The following is an 11,694-nucleotide window of genomic DNA, read 5'->3' as shown; positions in this document are numbered from 1 at the left end:
AACCAGAGGGGAAGAGATGACTTGGACCCCGAGCCACAGTGGAGATAAGACGAGGACAGATTCAAGAGCAATTTAGAATCCTTGTCTGAAACCGGTTACCTCAGGGAGAGGGACTAGGAGAAAGGGCTTGCCATTTTTGCTGTGTATAACCTGCGTGGTAAAGATATCACAAGTGTGTAGTTTTTGTAACTTAAAAATGTTTTCACATCTATCATAACACACTCTTATATGACACTTATAAAAGGTGACCCTTAGGCCTTTGGTTTGGGCCAGAGACAAAGTAGGGTATCTTAGAGAAATAAATGTATTTGGTTTCAAGTAAAAATTCAGATTCAGGCACCGAAGTGTGTCACCAAAGCACAGGGAAGGACTAAGCAATGCCAGTGCAAATTAGTGACTGTGGCTTACCGATGGCTTTAGCTTGACAGTGAGTGTAACAGCTCTTTAGCTGCCCCTGCCCGTGCTTGTTCCCACCCCCTCTGCTAAGGGAGCAGTCAGGCCCTTCACTGAAGTAGAGGCCAAAGCTGCCCCAGGCAGAGTCGACCTGCTCCCTCAGCACCCAGCACCCGACACTCCTGTGTCCAGTTACCTGCAAGTCTGAACTGCTCGTACTTGGAAGAAAATGGATTAATGGTTGAGTTATACATAAAACGATTCAACACACATGACGAACCCTTGAACTTCAGTCATAAAAATTATATTTTGAATATCTCTGAATTGAATGTAGACATTATACAAAGAAAATATTATTGAATCTCTAAAGTCCCAATTTTACAGACGTATAAATTAAGGAATTTGCCAAGAATACTGGGAGGGAAGAAATAGAAAAAGGGCTTAAAACTTTAAGTGATAATATGTAATTATTAATTCAAATTCAGAAAATGGATATGAAAATTCAAACCATCACTCATTTCCTTCCTGAAAACAGACAATAAGACATTCTGTTTCAGCTGCTATGAGCAGATCTCAAAGGTTTCAGTGGGAGCTGCATACAACCCTAGAAGCAGAATCAGTAACGGCAGTTTATTTAGCAGTGCTAGAATAATGGACAAACAAGTTGGTAATTTAGCAGTATTCAAATAGGTGCTGGAATAAAGGCCATTTGCCGTCAAAAGTAAATGGGCTACCCCAGAGAAATTAATGTATTTTATACATTGTATTTTATTTTAATGTATTTTTTCATGTATTATTTTAATGTATTTAATGTATTTTATTTTAAGTAACAGAAGTAGAGTCAAGCATTACAAAAAAGTTTTAACATCTACAGAGACATAAGGTTATTAGTGAACTGGCGTGAGGGCCTCATATAGTCTCTGGGCCGCCAGTTCCACCATTTCTCGGAGGGATTCGTCATCTTCACTTCCTTCTTCACATTCTACAGTCTGAAAGTGAGAGCACAAACATGCCTTTCAACGGAAGTGTCTAGAATTATTATATGGAAGATAAACTAATGCTCTTTAAGAACAATCGTTTCCCATAGGGGTAAGGGTCTTGATTATTAAGAGCCAGCATCACTGCACACCGGTGGGTCTGCACCTGGATGCAGAGACGTTCCTGAGAGCACGATGACTTTGTTAGAGATTAACTTTGGAAAAAAAAAGAATAAAGGGAAAGTCAAGTGAACTCTGTTTACTTCAAAGCCCATGTTTGGATCTAGTAAATAATACTCCAAGGAATCTAGTCTGTGCAACACAAATTACTTAGCAAGCAATGGATGTGGTCATCTACTCAACATTTGGTATTAAATTTGGTTTAGATTCACTAATCATCTCCCAGTTACTCCTTAACTACAAAACACTATCCTGTTTAAAACAATTTCTATCACACAATAAATATCCCTCATGTAAACATTTAGGAAAGAAAAAAAAATACCCTTAATTCTATGACCTAATGATAAATCACTGTTAACATTTCAGTGCATAACCTTCTAGACTTCTGGCTATACCTGTGTATTTCTTTAAAACAAAAATGGGATAATTCACCATATTGACTCTCTTGTAACTCCCCCCACTCAATAATGTAGGCGGACCACTCTGCACATGAATAAATCATTCCTAGTGGCTGTACACAGAGTATTCCATGTATAAGGGTACACCACACACATTATTTATTCAGTTATTTTATTAGATCCTACTCTTGGAAATTCAGGTCTCTTGCAGTTTTGCTAATCAATACTAAAACAGACATCCTTGTACATATATCTTTGCTCACTTGCCTAATGATTTTCTTCGTTAAATCCAGCAAGTGGAATTGTGGATAAAGGTGTTTACTTTTTTGAGGCTTTTGATGCAGCTCACCAAACCGCCCTGCAGAAAGAACTCACCACCTAACTTACAACCTTCTCCCTGTCCATGTGGCACTTGAAAATAACTGTTTCCCTCTTCTTTCACCATCACTGGGTCATATCACTGTTTTTAATCTGTGCCAGTATAAGCTCAGAAACAGTGATATTTCATACTTTCAATTTGTATTTCCTTTAATTATTAGTGGATCTGATCTGAACATTTGTTTCATATGTTTACTGGCTCTCTAATATTTCTTCTCTAGTGAATTACTTGTTTATGTTCTTAGCTTATTTTTCTATCGAGGTAAAATAAATCTAGTGTTTTCTCAAAAGAATATACAGAAGAAATCCCAAACATGTTATTTGTTTAGTAGAACTGTTGTAATCTTCAAAAACAACCCCACAAGGAAGATGATACTTATTCATTTATGCTTGTGAAATAATTATGAAAGGTCTGCTGGGTGCGGTGGGCGTGGGCCTCACGCTCTCAAGTTCTATTGTTTGGAAAAGCCACTTGGATCTTGCTGCAAACAGAAGAGCAGCTTCTCTCAAAGTCTGGAATCAAGTGGATGCCAAAGTAGAGAAATGCTGAGGTGGATTAAGGCATATTATGAAAATGGAAAACGGAGTAATAAAGACAAGGGAAATGTGTACTATGCAGCAAATGTAAAAACACTTATGACAGAGAAATAAAAAGGATGTAAAACCTGACATATGATAGCGTAAACACAATCTATTAAAAAAAATGTAGGAAGGGCTTCCCTGGTGGCGCAGTGGTTGAGAATCCACCTGCCAATGCAGGCGACACGGGTTCGAGCCCTGGTCTGGGAAGATCCCACATGCCGCGGAGCGACTAAGCCCGTGAGCCACAACTACTGAGCCTGCGCGTCTGGAGCCTGTGCTCCACAACGGGAGAGGCCGCGATAGTGAGAGGCCCGCGCACCGCGATGAAGAGTGGCCCCCGCTCGCCGCAACTAGAGAAAGCCCTCGCACAGAAACGAAGACCCAGCACAGCCAAAAATAAATAAATAAAGAAATAAATTAAAAAAAAAAAAAAAATGTAGGAAAACACTGGAAGAAAACACCAAAATGTAAAAGTAAACTGCAAAATAGATTATTTTTGCTTTCACTTTATCTCCCAAGTGTCTTAAAATGTAGGAACGAACAGCTACATACCCGTGTCTCCAAGTTTATGTTAGCAGTTTTTCCGTCCACTGTGACACTAAGAATAGAACCATCTTTTACACTAACACAGTCTTCTCCAAATATGTCCCTTAAGATAAACAAAGATGCAGTATTAGTGGAAAATGCTTTACAAATATATAAAGTACAATTTTATATATTTGGGGAGAAATAATATTGAAGATAGGCCCTAGTTCTGAAGTAGAATACTGATTGTATCTACCCGAGATGTACTTCTTAATTATTTACTTTCACATATTTTGTTCATTTTATAATACAGGCGAAATACACAGCTATCGTTCATTAAGAATGCTCCATTCAGCAGGCATTGCACTAGGCACTTTATATACATTATCTTAACCTATATTAATTTTGGTAAGGAGCCCTTTTTACCCAGACCTGGGACTGCTGTAGCCACAGGGCTGGAAACCAACAAACACAGAACCCGCTGCCTTTTTACCGGCAATGGAAATCAGCGCTCCTGCACCGTTGCCTGCTTTTTAGTTTGTATGACAGGGATGCTTTTTAAAGTCAAAATGACAATACCAAGAACACTTCTGAAGATGTGTGACGGCTTCTGTAGGCAAAGTCACCATTTAAAGCCTAGCATCCATTTTTTAAAAGCCACTAAATGGCTGCTTTAAAAGATTATCAGTGTTGAATTTTGAGGAAAGGAAGGAACAGAAGTGTTAACATAAAAATCTCCAAACATGCAGAGCACCTCCAAACATCTAGTTAAGTAACTTTCAGTTTAAAAATAGAAGCATTGGGACTTCCCTGGTGGTGCAGTGGTTGAGAATCCTCCTGCCAACGCGGGGGACACGGGTTCGAGCCCTGGTCCGGGAAGATCCCACATGCTGCGGAGCAGCTAAGCCCGTGTACCACAGCTACTGAGCTTGTGCTCTACAGCCCACGAGCCACAACTACTGAGCCTGCGCTCTAGAGCCCGCGTGCCACAACTACTGAAGCACATGCGCCTAGAGCCCGTGCTCCGCAACAAGAGAAGCCACAGCAATGAGAAGCCTGCATGCTGCAACGAAGAGTGGCCCCCGCTCGCTGCAACTAGAGAAGAGCCCGCGCGCAGCAACAAAGACCCAACGCAGCCAAAAATAAATAAAAAATAAAAAATTTTAAAATGGAAGCATTTACTCAACAAGTATTTGAGAGATCTGCTATATGTTCAAGGCACTGTGCTAGATGCTGAAATTATAAAACTAAATTCAATCTTTTTATTTTTCCTTTTTGAGGTACAATACATAAGCTTAAGTTGTAGTTGTCCACTAAGAAACAGTTTAAAAAAATATATAAATTTATTTATTTATTATTTATCTTTGGCTGTGTTGGGTCTTTGTTGGTGCATGCGGGCCTTCTCTAGCTGTGGAGAGCGTGGGCTACTCTTCGTTGCGGTGCGCATGCTTATCGTGGTGGCCCCTCTTGTTGCGGAGCACGGGCTCTAGGCTCACGAGCTCAGTACTCGTGGCGCACGGGCTTAGCTGCTCCACGGCATGTGGGATCTTCCCGGACCAGGGCTCGAACCCGTGTCCCCTGCATTGGCAGGCGGATTCTTAACCACTGTGCCACCAGGGAAGTCCCAAGAACGGTTGTGTATGATTATTTTATTTGGAAAAAACCATTCTGAAATCAGGCTTAACAAGTACTGGGGGAAAGGGGAAAGACCTAATATCTGGCATGTAAGAGAAACGTGAGTTTAAAGGTAATTCATAGTTTACAGGTTTACTGAGAAGAGTCTCAAAGAACATTCTTAACGTGGAATTCACATTTAAGGGGAAGTAAGTACGTATAATAATTCTTAAAGGTATAGTAACACTAGGTTGAGATTTTGGCGCACGTCCTTGATAACAGCGCTTTATTCAGCTACGCCAGCCACGGAAAAGCATCCTGAGGCTCTGTGTTAAGTGAAACGCGTTTCGCAGGGAAGTGGCTGACCAAGCAGGTCACACGCTCTCAGAACCGGCTAGAGTGTGTAGGTGGAAGGAAGTGGTTCAAGCTGCTTCACTGATAGAAAGAGAGGCGCCCAGACCAGTTGAGTGACCTCGTCTGAGCCCGGCCCGGCAGCCTGTTGAGCGGTAACGTGCGCAACACTTACTGGAGCACGACCTCCAACCTCTTGCTATAAACGTGCATTTCTAAGTGTTCAGGAACCTTCTGTGCTGCACCTGGGGAAAAAAAGCAACAGAGGGTTCAATTTCCAAATTCCTGCTTAGAATGATTTCCAAATCAATAATCAGAAGGTAGTTGCTGAGAAACCAAAGTGGTTAACTGTAGAATCCTTCAAGGGACAAATGTATACCGAGCATCTACCTGCTGAGGCAAACTGGTATTTTCATCACTTTATTTCATGTTCTTGTTAAGGAACCACAAGTGACATTTAAGATTATTTAAACATTTATTTCCAATGTTTCTCCGTCTTTTCCATATTTATGAGCAGAAGTGAGTAAAACTAGAACTCCAAGAGGTCTAGGAGCACATCCATCCTCAGAGAGCTCTGAAGTTTCTGTCTTATCTAAAATATTAAGTAAGTTTAGCAATTCTACTACATATAATGCACTTACAGTAGTTTTAATAAAATATTTAAAATCACTCGCCAGTTAGATTACTTAGCTTTTCCCCCAAAACAAAGTAATCTGACAGTTCAGGAAGATGAGCCACACTTGAGCTGAAGCTTCAATATTGCCCGAAAATATCACTAAGTACCTCCCAGTTCATCACCAGCAATAAAACAGTGAATTAACTGGTAGTTTCTCAAAAAAAGTTAGATAGAGAGTTAACATATGACCCAATAATTTTACTCCATAGACCCAAGAGAAGTGAAAACATGTCTATACAAAAACTTGTACATCAAGGTTTATAGCAAGATTATTCACAATAGCCAAACAGTAGAAACAATCCAAATGTTCATCATCAAATGAATGGATAAACCAAATGTGCTATATCTACACAATGGAAGATTATTTGGCCATAAAAAGGAATGAAGTACTGATTCATGCTACGACATGGATGAACTTTTTTTTTTTTATTTTAAAGTCTTTATGCTTGTCGTTTATGTAGTTGAATTCAGCCACACAGTTCTATATTTTTACAATCCCCCGGGCATGATAAAGCTCACCGGCTGTTCACTAGTAAATTCAAATGCCATAGTTTCAGGTTTTAACCTTAGACTGTCAATAAAAACACAACACATGGCCAGGAGAGGTTGTTTATGAAAGACATGGAGTGAACCTTGAAAACATTATGCTAAGTCAAAGAAGCCAGATGCAAAAGACTACCTTTTGTAGGATACCATTTATATGAAATGTCCAGAATAGGTAAATCCAGAGAGACAGAAAGTAGATTAGTGGTTGCCTTGAGCTGGGGAGAGTGGGGAGTATGGGGAATTACAGCTAAAAGATACACAATGTTTCTTTTTGGAGTAATGTGTATGTTCTAAAGTTGACTGTGGTGAATCTACTCTATGTGGAAAAGAGCCAAGTTGTCATTTCTCCTAATTTGTTCTATAGTTCAGACCATAGTCACTCTAATTTTAAATTTATCGGTTTTAGTTGAATATACAAGTAACTAAATGCCAGCCAAGAAAACTATATAATAAAACTTTTATACTTTAATTATAATCAATTCTGTTAAGTATTAAGCACTTAGCTGACATGTAAAAGCAATCTCATAAAACACATTATTAAAAAGCAAACATCTAAGCTATGAAATTGTCTATTAAAAGAAATTTTCCGAAGTGTGTATATATATTTATTACTAATGTTTATGACAACTCCTCAGATACGTGAGATTATACTAAATGTGAAGTCATACACTCATACACATACATCTATCTGCCCTTAGGTCTATGTGTCAAAACAGGGCACAGACATGCTGAAAACAGGTACAGTGTAAAACAGAAGAATGTAAAGGAATATAAGGACATTAAAGAATACATTTTGAAAATGTATAAGATTTCTCATGTGTCCTCAGTGAGAACAGGGGGACTATATATAAATGGAAGTTGGGGCTAAACACACACACAGATACAGATATAATTGTTATTTCCAGAATCTGGACCAAAGTGTTAGCAGGCTAAGAAATGAAAAGGGAGCAAATGCTATTTTGATAGAATCAGAGTGTTTCACAGAAGTGAGTGTTTCTAGAATAGAGCTGGCCAACTTTTTCCGTACATGGCCAGATCGTATCTTAAGCTTTGTGGACCACATAGCCTCTGCTGCAACTACTCAACCCTGCGGTGGTAGCTCAGACAGCAGCATTATTAGATGGCATATAAACAAATGGGCCTGGCTGTTTCTTTCTTTCTTTCTTTTTTTTTAAAAAACATTTTGGCCATGCCGTGCGGCAAGTGGGATCTTAGTTTCCTGACCAGGGATCGAACCCGTGCCCCCTGCGGGTGGAAGCATGGAGTCTTAACCACTGGACGGCCAGGGAAGTCCCATGGCTGTGTTTCAATAAAACTTTATTTACAAAAATCAGGTGGAGGACTGGATTTGGCTCAGGGGCCACAGCTGCTGACTCTGCTCTAAAATGTTAAAATATCAAAGTTGGATAGAATAAAGCCAATTAATTTAAATGATAAATATATAGAATGAACGCCCTCAACTTTGAAGACAGGGTATGTGTGCTAGTCCTTGTGATACTTTTTCATCTTCTGAAGGAGCAAGTACTACTTATTAAACCCCTGTCACTTAGCCCCACGGGGGACAACTTTCCATACAGATGTATCACATACACGCCTCTGGTCACTGTCTTATCTCTTTAAAACTCATCTTGTCTGTTTCCTTTCTTATGCTCCATATTTAATCCGTCAGGAAATACTGCTGGCTTTACTTTCTCCAGAATCCAACCACTTTCTGCTACCTCCACCACTTCCACCCTGGCCTGAGCCTCTATCTCCCACCTGCATGACCACAAAAGCTCCTCACTGGAACCTGTCAGCTTTCATACTTGCCCTCCTAACAGTCTCCTCTCAATAAACACCAGAGTAATTAAAAAACCCTACAACGTAACCCATTTCACTCCGACTACAAGTCCAGAGCCTTAAAATGGCCGACAAAGCCCTACGGCATCTGTGCCCACTCCAAACCCGATCAAGCTGCCCAGCCCTCATTAGAGCGTCAGCTCCTACAGGGCCAGCATCTGTTTGCTTTGTTCATGGATGTACCCTAAGCACCTAGAATAATACCCACTAAATAGCAGGTGCTCAGTAAGTATCTGTCAAATGACTGTTAAAAGAAAATAAGGAAGCACCTCATTACCCAGAAGAGTATAAAATCCCACTCTCGATACACCACAAAGTGGGGAGAAACCAGGAAATATGAAGCAGCCGGTTAGCTTTTACAATCACTCATGGAAAATGCCTGTTCTGACTTCTCAGCAATGAACCTCTTCCAAAATGCCCAGAGGCTTAACTTAGTGAACAAATGTTTTTATAATTAGTTTAAGATGGATCGCTAATAGTAGGATGATTATCTTTAGTTCCACTAGTGCAGATCAGAGTAAAGGTGTTATTTTCACTTTGGACCAGAGCGCTAAGAGAAATACCCAAGATAAAGTCAAACCAAGCTACGATAGCTCATCTATTCCTTCCTGTACAACAGACATTAAATATTTGGTGATCATCTGTTAAACCACCGCATCTTTTCGTTTTTCAGCACAATCATCAGGTGGAGTCTTCATCGGAACAGCAGATGACATCCTGACAACATAGCTGACAATCTCACACCAACAAGCGCTGGGTCCCCTCTTCTGCCACCCAGCGCGGAAATGGGCTTAGAGGAGCTCAGGTACTTAACATCCCCGAAGACCACACAACATCCTAACTGGCCTTGGAAAAGTGTCATTTTTGCATAGAAATTTCATTTTTCAGGGAAGTACACAAATATCTGACTTCATTTTACAAAAGAGTTACCAGAATTTAATGAACAGAAAGCAACCTTGGAGGTTAAAACACAATTCAGTTCGGAAGTGTTTGATTCCAAGTGACCAAGGCCATGCTACGAAGCGAAGGGGCCGTGCTCCTGCAGAGCTGGGTGTCAGAACTGGGAGGTGGGCCGGCTCATGCACTCCAGCCTTGATCTCTCACTCCTGGTCTCTGCACTTAATCCTGTCCCTCACTTCGCTGCTCCTAACTTTGCACCACGAATTAGTTATGACCTTGGTAAAAGGTCCTCTTTCCCACATACCCGCCCATTTTTATATTTCTACCACCCAAGATATGAAAAATGTAAAATAATAAGAGAAAACCGACAACTGCCTTTAAAACTGTTCTGGCATGAATGTATTTGTACCCCCGGGCAAAGACTGCGATACTGAACATCATGTGAGAATCCAAGGTGTGATGTTCTTCTGTGGCTTGTATGAATGCACAGCTCCATCTCTTATGTTACAGGCACACAGGGGTATCCATTACCCACTAGTTAATTCAGCCAAAACAAATCATCAAATGGTGTCCGAATTGTAATTTTACAATGACTATTACTCAAATTCAAAAACTTACCAGTAACTTAGATGAATAATTTAGATTTGTCTAGGCATTTATTAGTTTCATGTTATAGATGTGACCAATTACAAGCAGATGGATTATGAAGTGGTTACCCAAGCTTTTTTTCTCCTGAAATCAAAGAACTAACTATTTGCTTACTTTTAAAAAAAATTTTAAGAAACAGAAATATTCTATCAGAGATCTGTTGCCATGTGAGGCTTCCTGGAATATTTCAAGGGTCACTTCTTCCCCCAGGAACACAAAGGGCTACCGTACATGTGCACCTTAACGTGTTATACTGAATTATGTATAAGACAGAATCAAACTATAAAGAAATGACACAAAAATATTTTCATTGGGGTTTTCTTTGATTGAAAATTGCTTCTTAGAAAAGGAAAGAAAGTTACTGCAAAATTGTCCCATGTGGAAATTCCATTCTATTCAACAAGTTTTATTAAACACAAATATAGCAGCATATTTTCCTATTAGACATGCTGGCTCAATTCAGCAATATTTTGGAATTTCTGATTAAATTGTTTTTAAGAGGACTGTTACTAAGAGATTTTTATCTTTGTGTTAATTGCAGCCACGTTTTTACAGCATGAATGAAGACTCAGAACAAAAAGTAAAATATTAGTAATACACATTGTTATGCATATATCATATCTTAAGAGTTACAGGAATGAAAAAAATCAGGATATTTTAAGTTCTTTAGGACTCTTGTTTTCTGCTTTTTATTTCAAAGAACCATGGGAGAAATGAAAGAAGTGATAAAAATGAAGTAATTCTGTACCTTTCCTTATTTTCGGGTTTGACTGGACTTCTAATATCACGGTTGTTACTGTATCTGCATACATATCATTGGAAGGGTTTGCCAGCCACTGAAAAACAAGAGGCAGAATTAGGGAGGTACAACCCAGCCAACCCCCAAAGCTGCAATCACTACCACCCATCCACAGACTGTACGTGTGGGATTACTGTTTCTAGCATTTCACTGAAATCAATTGTTTTCTGAAATTGATTAGCATTACTAATTAATTTCAGTAAACCCATTGTTTACTGAAATTAATTAGTAATGCTGGAATTCTCTAATTTTTTTTTTTTAAACAACACTAAAATGTACGGAGCGTGTCCTTTGTGGCAAGTGTCTTATATGCACTATCTCATTTAACTCTCACATCTTCATCATAAAGGAGTAAACTGACTCAAAAGTAACTTGCGCAAGATAACATAAGCAGTAATTAATTGCTGGTTCTGTGACTCACACTCAAATTCCTAGTCACTATATTTTAGTAGCATAGACAGTAATATTTTTAAAGATTTACTTTTGTTTCTCACATGAAGCCTAAGATCCCCTGACACAGCCATGTGCCCGCTGCTCTAAGAAAGTTTTCCATGTCTACCAGGTTAGGGTGAGACCAGCTGAATTACTTCAGGAATGAGTAACCCCCTTCTTTTAATTCTCTCTCCAAAGAGTACTCTTACGAGCAAGTCACTTGAAAAACTTCCTCTAAGATCTTCTTTGATGTGTTAACTCTAGGGAATAAAAAATGCATTCTCTTATAGTATTTGGTAGCAAGAACTAATGTCTCTAACAACTTTTCCCCTTTCTCAGATAACACTTTATATATTATTGTATGTAACTTCATGTTATAGATAACTATTCCTCTTGATAATTTCTCCAGTTACCTTTAGCCTTATAAATCAAATTCAGACTTAAGTCAGCGAACTG

General features: G+C 39.3%; 1 protein-coding gene across 1 annotated transcript in view; it reads right to left on the bottom strand.

Moving 5' to 3' along the window:
- Positions 1 to 681: 681 nt before the first annotated feature.
- Positions 682 to 11,694, bottom strand: part of CPSF3 (cleavage and polyadenylation specific factor 3) — a 45,490-nt gene continuing 34,477 nt past the window's right edge. Inside the window, exons 15-18 of the mRNA XM_068564695.1 lie at positions 10,756 to 10,843; positions 5,574 to 5,643; positions 3,461 to 3,557; positions 682 to 1,382 (exon numbers count right to left, since the gene is read on the bottom strand). Of these exons, the coding sequence (XP_068420796.1) occupies positions 1,281 to 1,382; positions 3,461 to 3,557; positions 5,574 to 5,643; positions 10,756 to 10,843 (357 nt within the window). The 3' untranslated portion in view covers positions 682 to 1,280. The remainder of the gene's footprint in view (positions 1,383 to 3,460; positions 3,558 to 5,573; positions 5,644 to 10,755; positions 10,844 to 11,694) is intronic.

Source organism: Eschrichtius robustus, chromosome 15, assembly GCF_028021215.1.
Source record: "Eschrichtius robustus isolate mEscRob2 chromosome 15, mEscRob2.pri, whole genome shotgun sequence".
Classification (NCBI taxonomy): domain Eukaryota; kingdom Metazoa; phylum Chordata; class Mammalia; order Artiodactyla; family Eschrichtiidae; genus Eschrichtius; species Eschrichtius robustus.
This window is presented reverse-complemented; position numbering and strand designations above follow the sequence as displayed.